Source organism: Candidozyma duobushaemuli (assembly GCF_002926085.2).
Source record: "Candidozyma duobushaemuli strain B09383 chromosome Unknown C_B09383, whole genome shotgun sequence".
NCBI lineage: Eukaryota > Fungi > Ascomycota > Pichiomycetes > Serinales > Metschnikowiaceae > Candidozyma > Candidozyma duobushaemuli.
Window position 1 is genome coordinate 919,636 of NW_020289897.1, and position 19,287 is coordinate 938,922.

General features: G+C 46.8%; 8 protein-coding genes across 8 annotated transcripts; 3 read left to right on the plus strand and 5 right to left on the minus strand. All coding sequences in view use genetic code 12, as the record gives it.

Annotated features, from left to right (window-relative positions):
- Positions 1-40: 40 nt before the first annotated feature.
- CXQ87_003303 (exopolyphosphatase) lies at positions 41-1,187 on the plus strand (the record flags this gene model as incomplete). Its single annotated transcript, XM_025481784.1, has 2 exons — positions 41-1,121; positions 1,165-1,187. 2 exons carry the CDS (start codon positions 41-43, stop codon positions 1,185-1,187), a joined length of 1,104 nt encoding a protein of 367 aa, XP_025336402.1.
- A 29-nt stretch (positions 1,188-1,216) lies between these two features.
- Positions 1,217-2,242, minus strand: CXQ87_003304 (putative polyadenylation protein; the record flags this gene model as incomplete). The annotated part of the gene is made up of 1 exon (XM_025481785.1): positions 1,217-2,242. One exon carries the CDS (start codon positions 2,240-2,242, stop codon positions 1,217-1,219), a length of 1,026 nt encoding a protein of 341 aa, XP_025336403.1.
- A 197-nt stretch (positions 2,243-2,439) lies between these two features.
- CXQ87_003305 (uncharacterized protein) lies at positions 2,440-3,334 on the minus strand (the record flags this gene model as incomplete). Its single annotated transcript, XM_025481786.1, has 2 exons — positions 2,440-3,051; positions 3,089-3,334. 2 exons carry the CDS (start codon positions 3,332-3,334, stop codon positions 2,440-2,442), a joined length of 858 nt encoding a protein of 285 aa, XP_025336404.1.
- A 1,337-nt stretch (positions 3,335-4,671) lies between these two features.
- Positions 4,672-5,378, plus strand: CSM3 (Csm3p; the record flags this gene model as incomplete). Its single annotated transcript, XM_025481787.1, has 2 exons — positions 4,672-4,953; positions 4,974-5,378. The coding sequence occupies 2 exons, from the start codon at positions 4,672-4,674 to the stop codon at positions 5,376-5,378; spliced, it is 687 nt and encodes a 228-aa protein (XP_025336405.1).
- A 223-nt stretch (positions 5,379-5,601) lies between these two features.
- On the minus strand, positions 5,602-8,203 carry RPN10 (proteasome regulatory particle base subunit; the record flags this gene model as incomplete). Its single annotated transcript, XM_025481788.1, has 5 exons — positions 5,602-5,607; positions 5,640-5,819; positions 5,843-6,772; positions 6,816-6,928; positions 7,420-8,203. 5 exons carry the CDS (start codon positions 8,201-8,203, stop codon positions 5,602-5,604), a joined length of 2,013 nt encoding a protein of 670 aa, XP_025336406.1.
- Positions 8,204-9,163: 960 nt separating this feature from the next.
- On the minus strand, positions 9,164-13,428 carry ECM17 (sulfite reductase (NADPH) subunit beta; the record flags this gene model as incomplete). The annotated part of the gene is made up of 2 exons (XM_025481789.1): positions 9,164-9,793; positions 9,826-13,428. 2 exons carry the CDS (start codon positions 13,426-13,428, stop codon positions 9,164-9,166), a joined length of 4,233 nt encoding a protein of 1,410 aa, XP_025336407.1.
- A 2,328-nt stretch (positions 13,429-15,756) lies between these two features.
- CXQ87_003309 (uncharacterized protein) lies at positions 15,757-18,297 on the plus strand (the record flags this gene model as incomplete). The annotated part of the gene is made up of 1 exon (XM_025481790.1): positions 15,757-18,297. One exon carries the CDS (start codon positions 15,757-15,759, stop codon positions 18,295-18,297), a length of 2,541 nt encoding a protein of 846 aa, XP_025336408.1.
- A 116-nt stretch (positions 18,298-18,413) lies between these two features.
- Positions 18,414-19,066, minus strand: CXQ87_003310 (uncharacterized protein; the record flags this gene model as incomplete). Its single annotated transcript, XM_025481791.1, has 2 exons — positions 18,414-18,497; positions 18,542-19,066. 2 exons carry the CDS (start codon positions 19,064-19,066, stop codon positions 18,414-18,416), a joined length of 609 nt encoding a protein of 202 aa, XP_025336409.1.
- Between the last annotated feature and the right edge of the window lie 221 nt (positions 19,067-19,287).

A 19,287-nucleotide genomic window follows, 5' to 3' on the forward strand; every position in this document is an offset into this window, starting at 1 on the left:
GAGTGCTCGCATGTAGACATACAGTACTATTAAAACCCACATGTCCATCAAAGCATTTCTTGAGCAAATAAAGCCCTTGGCGGGCCGTTCCCAAATCCTCCGGTTTGTAACCGGTAATCAGCTGGCTGATATGGATTCTGTGGTTAGTGCCATTGTATATGCTTTCTTCTACAACAAGCAATATCCCGATCACCAGCCATACTTGCCTCTTGTCAACATTCCCCGTGACGAATTGAGGCTAAGACGTGATATTGAGCTTTTGCTTAACTCTCATGGTATTGAAGACAAGCATTTGTATTTCTTAGAGGACCTCAAGGCGTACCTGGATGGTAATTCGAAGAAGGTCGACCTCATTCTTGTGGACCACTGCAACTTGCAGGGTGAGGAATTGATACACTTATACAAAGCCGGACGAATTGACGTCAAGGCCATCATTGATCACCACGCTGATGAGGATGCCTTCCATCAGGCTGATCCCAGGATCATTCACTCAAATGGGTCTTGCTCGCTGATGGTGTTTAACTACTGGTCTGAGAAGCAGCCAGAGCTGGTTCTGAACGAGGCTGTCAGGCTCCTTTTGGGTCCCCTCCTTATTGATACCACCAATATGTCTCATAAAGTAGAAGGTGACGATGAGAAGGCGTTTGCGGCGTACAAGAAGCTGCTTCTGGGTGATATTCAGGCCTTTGATGCTGCTAACTCTCCAATTGACGCGTTGTTTAAGCAGCTCAAGAAAGCCAAGAAGGATTTGGATGGGTACTCCTTCTATGACATTTTGCGTAAGGATTATAAGCAGTTTACTTTCACTAATCACGGCGAATCTGTCAATGTGGGCTTCAGCTCCTTGGCCAAATCGATCAAGTGGATCACCACCAAATACACAGCCGATGAAATTGTCAAAACATTGGATGACATTGAGAGTAAATTTGGGCTTGACATTGTTATCATTACCACGTCGTACACGAAGAAAGAGAACGACGAATACACCAGAGAGTTCGCCTTTAGCACCAAGCAGAGTAAATTTCAGAGCTTACCCAAGTTCGCTGACTCATTGGAGCTCAATGGCGATGTCTATGGCGGCGATGCCGTTACCCAAGAGATCGATAATGTCAATAAGCAACGTCACTTCGAGGTGTTCAATCAGGTCAACATCAAGGCATCCAGGAAGCAAGTTGTGCCGGCCGTGAAGGAGATCCTCGAATCGAACAAAGTCTGATCATGAAGGTATCATCTCTGGAGCGAGAAAGCCCACCTTGAAGGCTTCGTCCATCTGCACTGTCTGTTCACTTTCGGGAAGCAAGGACGTAGACTCCCTAAGAACAAATATTAGACTATCATAAACTTCCAGCGGAACGTCAAGCACCTCCGTTTCTGGGTCTTTTTTATCCGTGTACAATATTTTGAGCGCCTTATCGAGAACGTAGCTGTCGTAGCTGACTGAGAGTCCAACACTAAGGATCCATAGGCGAACTGCTCCGTTATCGCATTGGACTTGTAGTTTTCTAAGCGCTCCGGAGTTGATCCTATCTAGAATTGCATAATAGGAGTAGGCATAAGGCGGAAATGACTCGGTAATGTCGCCATACTGAAGCTTCAAGTTCCACTTATATAGCTTGGCGGTATCATTGGTCAATTCACCAAGATTTCTCTTGCAGCTGAAACACCCACTAGAGCTTCTCTTCAAAAATAGGTAGGATGCACCAATGTACACGTGGTTGTCCTTGGGCACTATAGCTCCATAGTTCTTCAGGTGATTTTCATGATGCTTCTGGTGTGGTTTATGGCAGTGCCAAAAGTCCATGAGTTCATGCCAGTACTCCAGAGGCATATCAGCATACTTGTTGTCACGAGAATCGACAACTGTGGCATTGCAGTAGGCGCAAAGGAATAAAAACGTGTTGATATTGTTGGCGTCCTTTGGGGTTCTCACGAGATCACTGACTGACCACTTTTGGGTTTTCGACAGCGACAATGACGTGAACGAAGCAGGATCCTGTGATCTGTTGAGCGATACACGTAGCAGAAGGATGCTTCCCTTGGCTAGAATCTGGGTGATTTTGGCATCCTTGAGATGATCCCTGTTCTCCACAGGTAGCTTCACTGTGTGTTTCGTTGTTCTCGTGACCACAACAAGGGAGGTTTTCACGAAAGCAATTTCGGTGATTGTTGGCTCGACATCATCACCTAGCAGGATTTTTACCAGGATCGAGTCCAATCTTGGGAGGTACTCACAGAGAGACATGGAGTAAGAAGATCCGATAGCTGCGAAAGAGGTGTAGGTCTGTACGCGAAATCTATATCTATAAATCAACCTAAATAACACTATGGGTCAAGGATGTATTCTGGCAAGAACCATGTGGCGTATCAGCTCAAATGGCGAATTGGCTTGAAATTCGGTCTGGTGTCATGGCCGGTTCTGCCGGGTATATGGGATGGCATCTATCGCTTGTTGAAAATCACCTCGGAGACGCTCCGTTCAGGAGCTGTTTCAAGCGGGTATGGCAACGCCAGGTCGTCAATACTGCCCACGCTTGCACTGCGGACTCTTCTTTCCTCCGGGGGCTTCCGTCTCGTTTTCCTCACTAGCGGTGAGTTATTCTCTGGGAATGTGGGACTAAGGGTATGCAAGCGGTTTGGAGAGTGTACTTCTCGAGGAGAAAACTCCCGCTTGGGAGAGTAGAACTCATTGCGGTCGTTGTAGTCGACTTTGGACGTCAGTCGAGACACTTTCTGTGAAGGTGAGACGGCTGGAGAAACTGCCGAACGGATCCCAAAGATGAACCTTTCTAGCAGCTGTAACCGCTGCGCTAGCTCGCGTGGCAGGTCCATGTAGCAAAAGAAATCGACACCGAGGTGGAGGCACAGGGGTCTCTTGGGCCACAGGACCAGGCGGCAAAGCTCGTGGTTGAATGCAAACAAGGACAGAGCAAAGCGGGCGATCCCGCTCCTCTCAAGCACTGACATGGTACTCTGGAACACGGGTTCTTTACCACGAAAGCCAGGACGGTAGGGTCTATAAATGCCGCCTCCATGTCCACCACTGAGGACCAACTTGTGGTTGCAAAAGCCGCCTTTGGAAGGTAGAAACGCGATAGTAAGATGCAACCGTGGCCGTAGAAAAGCCATATCTTGAAAACGGCAATGGCCAAGTCAACAAGCCCTGGAACGGAGCAAGCTGGAGGTAGAACTGGACGTGTGTGAGCCCCAAGTACCAGAGCCAGTAATGGAGCAAAAACTGGATGTTTTCGGCAGGTCGGCTGAGCGCCTTTGCCGATAGTAGGAGTGGGAACCACAAGTGTAGCACCAGTAAAGGCCACGCCAACTGCGAGAGCATGAAGAAAAGGTGGTACTAACGAAAGACGGGGTCTCTTGGCTTGGTATATAAGTGCGACTGTGCAGAACAAGCTCTGGAGATGACTAGGCCAAACGCTAACTGGGGCATGTAGTGATGTATCAAGCGGATGACCCAGTGTTTTAAAAAGGCGTTCTTTTGCCCCTCAATCAATTTCGTGTTGCCTACCGGCGCCGTGTACTGTATTATATTTGTACTGTATTATATTGTGCTTCGATTGTGGTATAACCTTGGCTGCGAAACACCCGTTTTGGTGCAGATTCAGCAACGCCATGTTTCAGACTATTAGTGGCCGGCTCGGCGGCTGTTTCAGCCGGGAGAAAGCGGAATGTGGTGCGATCTAACGGTTCTAGCTCCGGATAATTTTTGGGAAGCTTACCAGGAATATATATACGGCTGCTCCGGACTCTACTGAGCCGGTCCCGAGGCTTCCCCAGCCGAGGAGCCGAGTCAACTTCTATGGCACACAATTTTTAATTGAAAAACGCTGATACTGCTACATTTTCACCAATCACAACTGTGTAGTTTCGAAGCACTTTTCGTTAATTTTCACGGCTTCATCGTGGTATGGTCTAGAGCCGTTTGAATGCGTTTCCTGTCTCGCTAAAGTGGTTGCAAAGCCAGCGCTCTTTCGCATTTTTCCGAAATGGTCTCAAAGCGAGACTACTTAGGAAGGACCTTCTACTCGATCTGGTGCCGAGAAAAGAGGCTTGAATTTTTAGTTTCGGCTACGGATTTACCTGGTTCCGGTGGAGAATGGCGGATAAATGGAGCATGTTGGCAGATTATTGATTGTTGCAGAAAGGCCCAGCGGTAGACCTTCTAGGTACTCATCCTGTGAGGAATTAACGAGGAGATGTATATAGCTAGGGTTCAATGGTCAAACGAGCTCTTTGGTTGCCATGCCAACGGTGTTCCCTTGGTACACCTTGATCTGTGATGTCTATATTTAGCCACGTCGTTCTTAGAAAAAAGCTTATGATCGAACACGCAGAAGTGATTCGAAGTATGTGTTAGCCAATATAGCTGGATGTACCTCTGTTTGAAACTGATTCAGCCTCACATTTTGCAGCCATTGCTAGAGGCATTTTCTACAATACCAGCCATGAACAATAAGCGATTTGGCTCGATTATATCATCGCCTTATTCTTTTTATTCTTATAAGAAAAATGGATAGTGTAGTATCATTTTGCAATAGGAAGTTTTTGTGGGGGTCCGTATGGCGTGTACTAGATACTACTGGTGATCGCGCTCTGTTTACGCGTTTCTACTACTCTTCTCATGGAAGCACAAGAGGACTCATTGGGCTCGACAAGCCCATGAAATTGGGCAGGGTGTCCAAAATCCCAAAAATCACAGATGAACTCATGTTCAATCCAACCAGAGGTCTTCCGATGATAACCAAGAACTACAAGAAGCTCTCCCGCACGATCAAACGAAACGACAAGAAGCTTCAAGAGAAACTCAAGACTGAAAAATCCAAGCTGGCTGCGAAGAGAGCCAAAGTTGAAGCTGAATGCGAGAACCTTGGTACAGTCATCCAGTTTTACCAGTTCTGGGCCCATGGTTTCTTCCCAGAGCCAACTTCAATGACTGCATTCGTATGATAAGAGCATACAAGTCCGCCAGAATCAAGGAGTACAGAAGAAGTCTACTAGATAATGAGCTTCGCAAGCTCAAGATTGAGAAAGGCATTATCGTCGAAGGGGAAGATGAGCCAGAGCCACCTACTGAGCTTGACAACGATGATTTATACACTGGACCAGAGCCACCAGCACCCACGGAAAACAACAACCTGGACTTGGAAGAAGATGATGGAGACTGGGGCTTCATGAACGTCAATAACTCAGATTCCAATGGGCTTTTTGTTGGTGACAACGATAAGGACCTTGACGCAGAGAGACCCTCCAATCCAGTCCAAGATTCGGTGGCCAAAGATCTGTTTGACGACGAATTTGCGCCCGACGAGGAAATGGAAGATGACTACGAGGCAGAGCTTGCTGCTATGCGTGAAATGGGTATGTGAAGCCTATCAAGTGATATACAACTTTCGGAGAACGCTGGCGTGGTCAAAGATTTTGGAGACAGTGGCCTGCAGCATTTGTCCCTTCTCACTCGACTCGCTCATAACGCCGACCAAATAACCTCCTGCCCGCAAGTACAAATCAACTGTCTGTGAGTCAGGCTTCTTGCTTGACTTCTTCACTAACTTCGAATTGTACCGATAAAATGGTAGCACGCAGCCACTATTAAATCTGGTAGAGCGGCGTGGATTGAGATAATGGACACCAAAATCACTGGAAAATGCCTTGATGAAAAGGTCATGATCGGACTTACTAGTCAGGTAGCCGTTGCCGAATGTTCCCAAAACTCTTGTCAGCACTCGGTCAGTCTCCTCCATCATACGCTTGCTCTTGACAAGCTTGTTAGCATACTTGAACAGCTCGGCGTCAATCTTGGTGTGGCCCTTGGGAAGTACTCGCTAGATACCGAGTACAATTCCGCTGATCTAATCTCCACAATGAATACAAATTCAGCCTTAAGATTGGCAGCCAAAGACTCGCAAAGCATATCTGCGGCCAGTGTCAAAGACCCCACTCGGTAGAGCATCCTAGTCAAGCTTCTTCTCTGCTTTTTGTCAAGACAACTCCGCATGATGTCCTCGTTGTCGTCGCCAAGGGTCAGAGCAAAATGGTGGTTTTGCGAGTATGGAGCTCCAGAGCCATCTCTTTCAAATACGGACATTGCACAATTTGTACTCGTGGCCCTACCCAACTTGATCGAGAGCTGCTTCAACTCCTCTTCGACATCGCTGGCTGCTTTTTGAGGTGCGATTGAATCTATTGACTGCTTCCTTTCCTCAAGGATATCATCGTACGGCGTGTTCAAAATCTTCATCACTTCACGGGCAGCAGTATGAAGATCACGAATCATGTCCTCCAGGAATTGTTTCCTAGCATTAATGTCGAACACAGATATAACTCCAAGAGGCTCGTTCTTGGAGCTCATGATTCTGACACCACAATACAACCGAATATTGGGCCTGCCCACCACTAGAGGACTGTTTGCAGTTCTCCAGTCCTTGCTAGCGTCTAACAAGTAGAAATAGTCTTTGGAAAGAAGACTATGGGAATCCAATGATACATTCCGTGGCATTTCTCGATAATTCATCCTTGTCTCATGTTTGAATAAAACCTTGGACTTGTGGATCAACGAGATTGTGAATCCAGTCATTTGATGCTTCTTTCTGAGCCTTGATGATATGGGCTTGAAAAGATCATGGTCATCCCAATGCTTGAGGCTAAGATATGACTGGACTTCAGCTGTTCTGTTTCTCTCAGAGTAGCATTCTGGCGCTGCCATCAACCCTTTGTTCTTGAAACATGGCGGACATGGCACCTTGGACAAATTCCACTTACCCTAACAGTTAGATAGATTAAAATGATTTTCAAACAATACATACCTTGGAGTACATGTCCAAGAATTGTGACACAGTGAGGTCGATTGGCTTCGTGGAGGCCACTTCATAAGGTGCTATCAACAACTGTTGATCATTATTTGCAGACTTTCTCTCCTCTCGATTCTCCCTTCTCCTACTTTTTGAGGGCTTGACAGTTGACAAAGGTACCGGTATTCCTTACTTAGCAGTATGATTTATATTTGTTGTTCGGTCTGGTTCACAAAAAGGATGAAAGAGTAAACCGTCGACCGCGATTATATACCTCGAGCACAATGAGACAATTCCAGACAAAACCACCCACACAGTGACCACAGCTTCTTGTGCTCATCATTTCGTGTTTATGCTATGACTCAAGAATACCAAAAACGCAAGTGCACGAGGAAGGTCTCATGACAACACCTCGATAGGGAAACCGTAAATGCATCTAATAATGCCTCGTGTGCCACGTTCCTCTAGAACCGTCAGCAAAACACGTCAAGTACGATTGCTGAAGTAGACACGTCAGGTTTTTACAGCTCTCAGTGCCTGCGAGAGCTATTATTACCCTTACAGCCAACAAATGCGGGTGTGACATCAGCTTCTTAGTTTTCACTAGTCTTATCATCACCTTTCTTATCGTCTTTCTTTTCAAACTCGGCGTCTTCGTCTATCATGTCTAAGTTACTCAGCTGCTTGTTCTTCTCTGCTGCCTCACGCTCCTGTCTCAGCTTCTCCTCTTCCAACGAAAGACGCAATGCCAATGCCAAGTCAGGATCCATGTTAGGGTCCATACCACCAAAGAATTCGCCACCGGATGCGCCTTCCATGTCGAAGCCGTCCTCCACCAAAATTGGAGAGGATGCGATCACCTCGTACAAGAGACGGGAGCCCGCAGGCACGGTGACCAAGTGAGAGTTATCATGATTGTTAACTGCAGCATGGAAACGTTCCAATTTTGCTGTGTTGATGGCTTCCTCACCGAAATTGATCACGTCAATCGCAACGTTGTTCTTCTTCATCTTCTTCGCTAACTTCTCCAACTCTTTCTCTGTTTCTTTGAGAGGACTGCCAACGAACACAATGATTCGTTGACTCTGAACCTTATTTTGTCTATGCTTCAATGCTAAGGCAGCCACCTGGATGCCGCTGGAGAAGTGGTTCTCTCCGTCAATCTTAGTACCATGAGCTCCAGACAAGATCTTACCGAAATCTGTAGTTAGCGTAGACAATACCTGTGGACCTGAGCCTCCGTATGAGAGCAATCCCACAGTGTTCTCCGGATTGGAATTGAGCTTGTTCTGGAAGATGAACTCTGTGGCGGTAAGTTGAGCATCGTAACGAGTTGTGAGATAATCTCCGTTACGCATGTACTCGGAGTTATCGATTGCGATCATTGTGGCCTCGAGAACCATTATGGACTGATGTGTGTGTGTTTTGTTAGGTTGATTGGTGTGGATAGAGACGTATGAGATCTTGAGTATGGATGGCAACAGTCGTGCGAGGGTCAAGAAGTGGAGGTGGTATTCAACTGATGTACCACATTTTCAATTATGGTGGAGGATAATTGGAAAATTTTTTGATGTTTGGTTAGGTGGCTATCATCCAGAATAATGAATGGCGTCAATTTTCGTTCTAAACTTTGGTAGTGTTGCAAGGTCTTGAATGTAACAAAGAAGTGATCCGGGATAGACTGAAGCATAATTTCAGTGAAAAATTTAAGTGACTATATCAATTGAATGTTGCTGGCTACCAATTAAAGTAAAAAAACTTGTTCAATTGTAAGTGCCGCTTTTATGGTTTTGGGCACTAAGAGTGTCAGACAAACAATTGGCTGCGAAAACCACAAATCAGTGTATACCCTATGGCACGACTTTCAAATAAAGTTCGAACATTTCGCTTATATACTCATATCTCTTCACTCTACTCATTATCATTTGTTTCTGTTAATGTTTCATGTCATGAAAAGTCGTCATATGGCAAGGCATACCGTGGTGCAGTGAACTGTTGATATCACCGCGTATGATCTGAAGATAACAATACCACACCTTTTTTACATGCCTTTGGAACTCAACAAAGCCGAGAAAGCGGAGCTACTACGAAGCTTGAAGGCTATTAAGACAAATCACATAGACTATCTCAACAAAGAGGTAGATAAAGTCAGCAAAAGCTGTGAAAAGTCAGTCCTCCGAAGACTACGAAAAGTTAGCATGACAGCTCAACCCCTAAAAATCGCCGACGTGCTTGAAATGGAGCGTCACGAAACCCCAACGATACCAAAGCTCAAGTCCGAACAGAATACTACGTGAATGTGAAACCGAATATGTTGATTAATAAATATGCTGCTATAAGTATGGTGCGAGCACCGATGAAGCTTAGGCTTCTTCAGGGATGTTCTCGTGGAAGTACTTACCCTCGGTAGTCTCCGCAATAACACCCGTTCTAATACAGTAGTCACCAAATGGCTCGTTGTCGAGTCTCTCCAAAGACCACTTCTTGAACAATGGCAACAAAATGTCCATGATCTCGTCCTCCTTGATGGAGTATCTGTAGATCTTGTTCAATCTCTGGCCGTGGTGGCCACCTCCCAACATCAAGTTGTAGGCACCCATGGCCTTACCCACAAGGGCAACCTCAGCCAACCAAGGTCTGGCACATCCGTTAGGACAACCAGTCATTCTCATGACGACAGAGTCATGTCTCAAACCATAGTCCTCAAGAGCAGTCTCCAATTTGCCAATGAGCTCTGGCAAGTAACGTTCAGACTCAGCCATTGCCAAACCACAGGTTGGCAAAGCCACACATGAAGAGGAGGACAATCTCAAACCAGAGAAATCAGTGTTGTCCAAGCTGTACTTGGCAAGCAACTCCTTGATCTTGGGCAAGTCCTCATCGGCAATTCTCGAAAGAACGATATGCTGGTTACCAGTCAATCTGAATTCACCGGACTTCTTGTTGTCGAGCAACCACTTGGCAATGGTCTTCAAACCAGTCTTCTGAGGCAACTCTGGGTATCCTCGATTCTACCGTTCTCAACGAAAGCGGTGAAATGGTTGTAGCCCTCTTCGTCCTTGACCCAGCCGAAGTAGTCGATGTTGCTCTTGATCTCAAAAGGCTTGGCTTCCTCAAACTTCTCACCCCAGTACTCCTCAACCTTGGCCTTGAACTCCTCAACACCCATGTCGTCAATGGTGTACTTCAATCTGGCATGCTTTCTGTTGGTTCTGTCACCAAAATCTCTCTGTACCAACATAACCTTCTCACAGGCCTGGTTGATCTTGTCTCTTGGAACGAAACCGAACAAAGAACCAGTTCTTGGGTAGGTCTTGACGTTGTTGTGAGTAGAACCCATACCACCACCAGCGAGAAGGTTGAAACCGATAACCTCGTCGTTCTCAACAATGGCAATCAAACCAATATCGTGAGCATAGACATCAACATCGTTGTAAGGTGGAACAGTGATAACAATCTTAAACTTTCTAGGCAAGTAGGTTGGTCCGTAAAGTGGCTCGTGGTCGACCAAAGCGTTACCAGCAACCATAGTCTTCTTCAACTTTGGACCACCCTTCTTGTTCTCCCAAGCCTCCTGGTAACCTGGCTTGTCGCCGTCATCAGGACCTTCCAACCAGATCTCGTGGTAAGCAGTAGTGGAAGGCAACAAATGCTCAGAAATCTCGGAACCAGCCTGAGCAACCTGTCTGTGGACCTTGGCATTGCCTGGAAGAGCAGACACCATGACGTTTCTGTTAACGTCACCACAAGCAGCCAAAGTATCCAAGAGAGCAGAGTTCATACCTCTGATAGCAGGCTTCAAGTCATGCTTGACAACACCGTGCAACTGGAAAGTAGCTCTGGTGGTGATCTTCAAGGTACCGTTACCTCTTTCGTCAGCAAGCTCGTCCAACTTCAAGTACTGAGAAGGATCAGCAGCTCCACCTGGCAACCTAAGACGAACCATGAAGGAGTAAGCTGGCTCCAAGCCCTGCAGCTTTCTTTCGTCTCTGATATCACGGTCATCTTGCATGTAAATACCGTGGAACTTGGTCAACTGCTGGTCGACAGCACAAATGGCACCGGTGCTTTCGTCACGAAGACCCTCGGCGATGGTACCTCTCAAGTAGTCGGAGCCAATCTTCATGTCCTCGTTTGTCAATGGCTTGGGTTCTTCAACACCTTCAACGCCATCAACACCCAAGGCCTTCCAGATCTTTGGCAACCACTCCTCGTAACCAGTGTTGAATCCATCAGGGTCCTGGTCATCACCAAGACCCAATTCAGCGAGCTCCTCGGCACCGTAAAGCTTCAACTTCAGGTACAAGTCCTGACCTGGCTTGTTGTAGTAGTGCTTGTCTTCCTTTCTTGGCCAGTACTTCGAGTCACCCAAACCGAACACAGAGAACTTGACGGAAGTCAAGTCCAAGTCCTGTGCCTGTTTCAAGCCATCCCAGAAGGCTTTACCGTTGTTGGGGAACTCACCCTGACCAGCAGTGGATGTGACGAAAATAATGTTGGTCTCAAGACCCAAGTCCTCAACAGAGACATCATCCATAGACAAGACAGTAGACTTCAAGCCTCTGGCCAAAGCCTGTCTGTTGATCTTCTTGGAAACGGCCTCGGCGTTACCACCATCAGAAGCGAAAGCGACAGTCAATGGAGGACCAGACAAACCCTGCAACAACTGCTTGAAAGACTCGTCTTCGACGCGAGTTTGTTGTCTCTTGGCCTCGCTGTTAGCGGAGGCAGTCAAGTTTCTCAGGAGCTCTGGGTTCTTCTTGGCCAAAAGAGTCAACTTGTTCTCTCTGTCCAAGAAGTCTCTCAACTGCTTTCTCAAAGAAGAAGAGTCGAGCTTGAATCTGTCGTCATCCTTCTCGATAGAAGGATCGTATCTGTACAAGGGCCAGTAGCCAGCGTCAACAGCAAGCTTGGTTTCCTTGAGAATGCTCAAGATGTCACTGTTCTCAGACTCGTAAGGCAAGTAAGCCAAGACAACAGAAGGACCGTCGAACTTCTCGGCCTCAATGAAAGCTTGCAACACCTGGGTGTAGGAAGAATAAATAGCGATGGATGCAACATAGGTGTTACCGTAGTTCATGGCGTACAAACCAATGTCCTTCTTGCGCACGAGATCCAACTTCTTGTTGGAGTATGGCTCAGAGTCAATCACCAACATGTTGACGTTCTTACCGGAAGCAATGACGCTGTGGACACCGGAAGAGCCCAAGTCGTACGACCAAGCATCGGAACCAACCAACCAGTTTGGTCTAACCTCGAAGAAGTCCTTGAGGTTGAGGATTTGCTGAGAAGCGCCGGAGGAATCGGTGTTCAAGAGCTTGACAACTTCCTGAGTGCTCTCGAATGGCTTGCCAGACTTGACGAGCACCAACCACAGTGTTAAAAGCTCGATAAGCTTCTCGTTGTCCAAAGAGGCGAAGCTGTTCTTCTTAATGGCTGTAGAGACAATGTTGATCAATGCAGTTTGCTGCTCTTCGTAATGCAAGAAAGAGCCAAAACCGAACTCTGGGTTGGAGGAGCCACCGACAGATGGAGCGGAAAAATCGTTCCAAATGTGAGACTTGTCGTTGACTTGAGACAAGACCTTGAGGTAGGCCTGTTCCAAAGCGTAGACCTTCTTGGCACCCTCCTCCAGCTGAGGAGAGACCTCCTCGGTGGATGAGACAGAACCGAAGAGAACGTTTTGCTTTGGAGCTTCAGATCTGCTGTTGTCCAAAAGCTCACCGACAATCTTGGTAGCGTCAGTGTACTGGCCAAGCTTGGCACCGACAACCTTGGTGAAGTTTTTCAAAGACTGCAAGGCAGAATAGTTTTTAAAGAAGTCTAAAAGCAAGGCGGAGAAAGAAGCAGATCTGTTGGTCTGTTCCACCAATGTAAGGGTCTCAACGCCAGCTGGGATGGAAGAAAGAAGCGCCTTCAAGTCAAATGGCTGGTAAACGTCCACACGGTATATGAGAGCCTGTTGCTTGGAAGCAGCAGCAACGAACTCTTCAGAAGGCAGGCCCAAAACAACGATGGCGTCCTTGGCCTTCGACAGCTTGTTCAAGGTGGTGAATGGAGAAACCTCGTAGAAGGAGGCAGCCTCAGCAACCGAGGACAAGTTGGTGGCGATCTCGGTCTTACCCTTGAGCTTCTCGGTAGCGGTGGAAGGCACATACAAGTGGAAAACCAACTTCTGCTCAGCAAAAGCGGCAGCATAGGCAGCCTGTGCAACATTATGAGCATGAGCAACACCGTGGGACACAAACACAGGGTACGACAAGTCCGTCAAGGCAGCAGCAATGCCAAAGTCGGCGTCGTTGATTTCAACGTGAATAACCGTAGGGTTGGACTTGTACACTGAGTTGGATAAGTGAGGTAGGTTCTGGAAAAGCGTCTGTGAGTCTGTAGTGACAGAAACAGCCTGCTTAGCAGGAGCCTCGCCCTCTCTCTCCTCAGCAGCCTCCTGTTCGGCACGTTGCTGAAGGAAAGCAGAAACATGAAATAATGGCTCATTTCCAGCTAAAAGCTGGTGAGTTTCCAATAAGGCAGCATATGGGGAAGGAATGGCTTTGGCCTGCTGGGACAGGAAGTTGACCGACTTGGTCACCTCCACCACAGCGGCAATCGCCTCAGTTTGCGTACTCATGATTCTTGATGAGTTCGCCAAAAGATGGAAAAGCTACTATTGTGGGTGCACTAGAGATATAAGGCTTCAAATGGGTGGTGCACATGGGGCAGCAGTTGCAAAAAAAGCGTATTGAGTGATCTCACGTGACCGCCAATAATCAGTAAAGCGATTTGCAGCCGCGGCCATTGGTTGGGGGTCCATCTACCCCACGATCGAGGGGCATGTCAGCGATGGGATTTTTTAGTTTTTGATTTTTTCTTGAGCAGTTTGGCCGGAAGAGTTGACTGGGCAAAAGAGTTGAAATTATTTTCTTGATGTTTAGGACATTTCGTGGCCTTATCACTGGCGGGGTGTCGTCTTGTCACGTGCGTCGACATCGATTCCAGGTTCGCTTGCATGCTTTTGCTGCGAATTGACACATTATGACTGAGGCCTTTGGGAGTAATTTAAATGGTGGGGTGATTTTCTTCACAAGCGCCTGACATGTTGATGGTATCCGCATAAACCGGGAAACTCAAAGCTCTTAAATTTAGCTTTTTTTTGAAAGTACATTCCAGTCACCATTTTGTACCTCCAGGTGGCTGGCCAATAGAGTGCTATCGCGAGCCTACATTTCCTCTGTCTACTCACCACGACCACTGTCACTCTTATTAGCATTCTTTGCAAATCGTAGACAAAACGAAGATGAATATTGGGGTAATTCTCTCCTTCTCCATAATCTACAGGGTGCTGGGTTGCAGCTATTGTAACGGCCAATGCGAGGCTTGAATGGCCAGAGAAGCCTGTCACTCCAAAAGCAGCAACCCAAACGGCTATAAGCCTAGGTGTTGATATTCCAAAAGGAATTGTCCAGCAATCACTTCAGAAAAGCCCTGCTTATGGTAGCTCCCTGGAATGTTCCACAATAGCTGGAGGTGAGCCGTGCGGGCTGAAAATAGCCACCACTAGCCGATCCTAGTAGACCTGCAATTGTTTTCATTCCGGCCGTTCTCCGGCCGTTCTCCGGCCGTTCTCCGGCCGTTCTCCGTTTTTGGCCAGCGCGGTTAAACAAGCCTCCGAGGACCATAATCGTCCTTCACAATTACGGACTTTTCGTCGATCAATCCAGCTTAGCCAGACCTTGCGAACAATGGAAGAGGACAAGAGTTCCACAAAACAGATACGCTGACAAGCCAGAACCTTTTCAAGCAGAATGAAGATCACAGGAACTCCTGAGTTTGTTCATGGGTAGGTGCTAGTCGGCGCTGCGGATTGCATCAGTACAAGCCTTGGCTGCTGATCAAGGCTTTATATTGTTTGCATCCCGCGGAACAAGCTTTACAGTTTCGGAAGCTTAAAGCAAAAAGTTTTTTTTTTTCTTTTTGATTTTTCGACGGTGCCAATACGTAGACAATCGAATAAAATTGATTCCTGACTCTGACGTAGGCAGACCAAAACGACGCAGAGCTGTTGAAAAAAAAAAAAGCGCAAAATGCGATCTGCTCGCCGCAGCACAGAGAGATAAGACGAGGGGACCTCCAGCAACCTCGAAGGCCATTGTTCAAGACCAAAAAGATTACGGCGACTGCGTTGAAAGTAAATAATAATCGTCAGTGTTTTTTGGAAAATCAGGAAAGTGAAAAACACCTCTTGTGGCTGGTGTGGGCGAGCAAGTACATTACCGACGAGCGCCCTAGTAGATATAAGTACAAAGGCTAAATGAGTGACGAGAGCGATGTCGGAAAAGAAAATTTGCAAGGTTCTGTCAAAAGAAGGCAGAAAGTCGCTTTGAACTCAACGAATGCAAGCTTCTCCCCACGCACAATAGGACCCTTGAGGAAGCGCCGTGTCGTGCTCGATTGACTAGTGGTGGCTGGTGGCTCCTGCGATCGAAGCGCAATCTGCCTAATTCTTTTGCACCCAATTTAGCATAAACTCGTGTGCCCGCCAAGCAGTAGCCACGAATCCCCACAGAAAAACCCTGAACCTTCACTCTGAAAAGTGGGAATTCACCGTATTTATAGTCAAACCTGAAGAATCCATCAATCTGGACGATTTTCTTCCCCTCCATCCTCTCTAAACCTCCCACCTTATCATCCACGTGGTGCAGTGCGGCAGAATCTCAATCATCCTATGATCGCGCGCGGCACAAAACGTACATTGAGCTTTAGTGATTGTGTCATTGAGATAGCAGTACGTTTTGGTGCAGCGGCGGTATATAAAGTCTTCATTTCCTCCTACCCTTCGGTACAATTTTTCCTATTTCCGGATCCCACTTTTGCCCCCTGGCCATCATACCTCAAGAACGGATCATCAATCTCATCTCCTACCCCTCCATAGTCAGCCACCAGCCGCTCCTTCCATTGCATGAAGTTTGGCCAGAACCTTGCTTGCCTATCAATACCAGAGTGGAAGGTCTACAACATCGACTACAATGACTTGAAAGCGTCTATCCGCGGCATCACGCAGAAGCAAGAGCCGGCCTCTCTCGTGAATCTCCACGGCAAGTTCATCGAGAACTTTGACTACGTGAACTTGTTCCTCTCGACCAAGACGGGCGAGCTTCAGCGAAAGCTACAGCTATACAAGACAGACTTGGAGCTAGTTCTCCAGGCTGATATCGACGCTGCAGCCAAGTACCGCAAGCTTGTGCCCTTCCACTCCCATGTCATCAACGACGTCTCCGTGACCGTCAAGAAACTCACAAAGTACATCTTGGTGCAGAAGATCGCCTTGAAGAAGATATTCAAGAAACTCGCCAAGCACTACCCGGACCAGGCCAAGTCCTCCAAGTTCATTGCATCGCTTTCCCACTACCTCCATGTCAACCCACGTTCCTTTGTCAACTTTGACTTGTCTCCGCTCACATCCCAGCTAGCAGCACTTCTAGAGGACATTGAGAGAGAGTCAAGAAGCATCCATTTGTCCATGCATCGCAAGTACACTTACGCCACACCTCAGGGCCAGCTCAAGAAGTCGGCCTCGTGCTCCTCCGTGGGCACCAATGTTGCTTCAGCTGCTTCGGAAGAGTCTTCGTTGTATGAAAACCTTCATGTCGACTACAATGTTGACCAACTCGCCAAGTTTGACCTTGTGAGCAATCTCAAGAAGAACTTTGCTTTGCACTCCTTGCTTCCAAAGGACACTACTTCTAGAAATGATCTTGCCCTTTGCATTGATGTGGTTCTCAACCTCCAGAAACTCAAGGGCCCTTCCAAGATGTCTGTGACGTACTTGACCCAGGGTTCAGAGGACCAGAACCCTTCGTACATTGTCTCCCACGAGCACCAGAAGTCTTCTGTTCTCATTGTCCACACCGGTGGCTTGAGGAAGTACTCCTATTGCTGCCTCCCCAATCTTGTTGCTGAGGCCCTCCTTCAGTATATGCTTTCAGAAGATGACGCTACTCAAATCAAGGCTGAAAATCTCTTGACTGAGTATCTCTCTTCGCATGAGGTAACGGCTATGACTAAGCTCACCATTAACGCTTTGGTCTGGAATAACTTGAGACCGTCTCTCAAGCTTGTGTTTGACAGAACGAGATTCTTTTTGCATAAAAACGCTAGTCAGCATAATGGCATGCCTGGTCACGAAGGTGCCTCTGCTTCGGTTTCACCATTGACCACCGGAAGCGAGTATCTTCCTGAAACTTCTAATGCCACCTCCACCGTTGACAATAGAGACTATGAAGACAGTTTCTACATGCTCCTCGATGAAAACATCTTCACACTGGATGAAATCGATTCTCGTATCCTGTTTGACATAGGCCACATGGATCCCTTCCCGTTCAACAAATTCAGCATTCACAGCAACGGCACCAATTTGTACAATTTCCAGGAGTCGCTTAAAACAACTATCGAGGGCAATCAGCTTGTCAACAAGTACAGATCAATCACCCTCAAGAAGTTGCCTGTCAAGGTGCAAAACCTTTTGCTCAACTCTTTGGTTCATCCCTTCAAAGACTTCAACTTGTACGACTACATGAGATCGTGTTACTTCAATTATATCCCTGAGGAGCAGAATAATCACTACCTGCAAATCTTGAATATCAATTTGTTCAAGAATTACGAGAACGTGGAATACGTTAACAATCAGAATGTCTTTGACGAGGGTCTCATTCAAGACAAGTCTCGAGTCATTCTCAGCCGACTGAAGTCATGTACCTCTTTACAGAACACGCTAGATCCTCAGGCTAGAGGTAGCGTTCTGCCCAAGCGAAGAAATTCGATTGATAAGAACGTTAGCAGTGTCAGACTGTATCAACTGTTTGATCCCGACTATGTCAAGCGTATGAACGACTTAAGCGCACTTGAAAACATTGGGGACGATGATGACGAGAATTACTACTGGTACCTACAATATAGCAGTGACTTGGATGATTCGTTCCTTAATAACGTTATCTTGTCTTTTATTAGGTCGAAGATGAGACTCCTCAGATCATTCCGTGTTTTTAGAAGACTCTCCTATTCGCACAAAGAGAAGGGTCTTCTAGACGCTGAGAATGGAAGCGTCTTTAGATACGATTCGCTTGACGAGGAACCACTGTACTTGAACAACGAAAGCGATTACCAAGTCCGTTTTGTGCATGACTACGACACCATACTATCCTTCATTTACTTCACCTTGTGTTTTACATCGCTTTTCATTTCTGGCATTAATTTTGGCATTATATTTGGCATTCTCAGACTTCAGCAGGAGGAGGTTCAATTCAGTGATGCCAATAACATGTTTGTTTTCATTATGCTCGTGTTTGGATTCCTCTTTGCCCTTATCTTCAGCATGATCAGCATCAATCTTAATCTTCAAAGGCTCCGTCACCTGCCCGCGACCCATCTGGGTATCATTTGGACTGGCTTCGTTGTGGTGACCGCGTCCATCTTATGGACCGTCATCATGATTTTTACATAGATTCAATTCACGCCAAAGCACGACAAACCTGAGTCACCAACTGTGTAGCAGCGTCATCGTCTAGTATGTGATCGCCTATAAGGCGGATCCTTCCGTTTTTGGAAATGCAAATGAGATCACTCGTGAATGTTTTTGTTTCCATATTTCTGAACTTCACGCTCGTGGCTTTGGTCAACCACAACGACAAAGTATGCATTGGTCTATCGGACCCTTCCAATAGCCGGCAAGAGTCCTTTCTCGGCACATTAATCAAGATTTCTTTAAGCGAGTCTTTCTTTAGCTTTTCTCTCGGCGTAAACGTTATATCAATATTCCCCATGATCCCCAGATCTACAGCCAAAACAGGCGCCATGGCATCGACCAATGCCAGGATTCCCCCGCTCCCCACAGGCTGAGGCCTTAACAGAAGAGGCTGATCGAAATCCAAGGACTCAAGTAGATTCACCAAAAACTCCGGTGCCCCCGACTTGAGCAATGCCAAAATAGTCTCGTTATCTCTAACAAAACACGCCATCTGAGACGAGGAACCGTGTTTTATTGTAACGTAGGTCACTTCAAGGTCACCTTGGCTGATACTGTCTGCGTTGACCCCGATTTCCACATCTTCAACGCTGTCATACTTGGGTATTATGTCTGCTGTTGTGGAGATGTATTTGTTGTAGACATAGTTGGCCGAGAGGGTTTTTATCGTGGAGAGGTGTTGTTGTGTAAATTTTGGAGCATGTTGCGCCTTGTAGACGTGGAAGTTCTGATCAAGAAGAAACCTCATAGCAAAAGAATGTGTTGTTGGAAGTATAGAATGACGGACATGGGCTGTTTGGGTTGAATCGGCAATAAGCAGGACGGCAGAAGTGGCCCAGTGCGATAGATAATACGGTCCACAATAACCTTAAGCAAGAAAATGAGGAAAGTGGTAAGTTTGTGTGAATTATAGGGGCTAATTTTACAGAATGTTGAATTCTTTGCATTTACATGATGGACGTTGCTAAT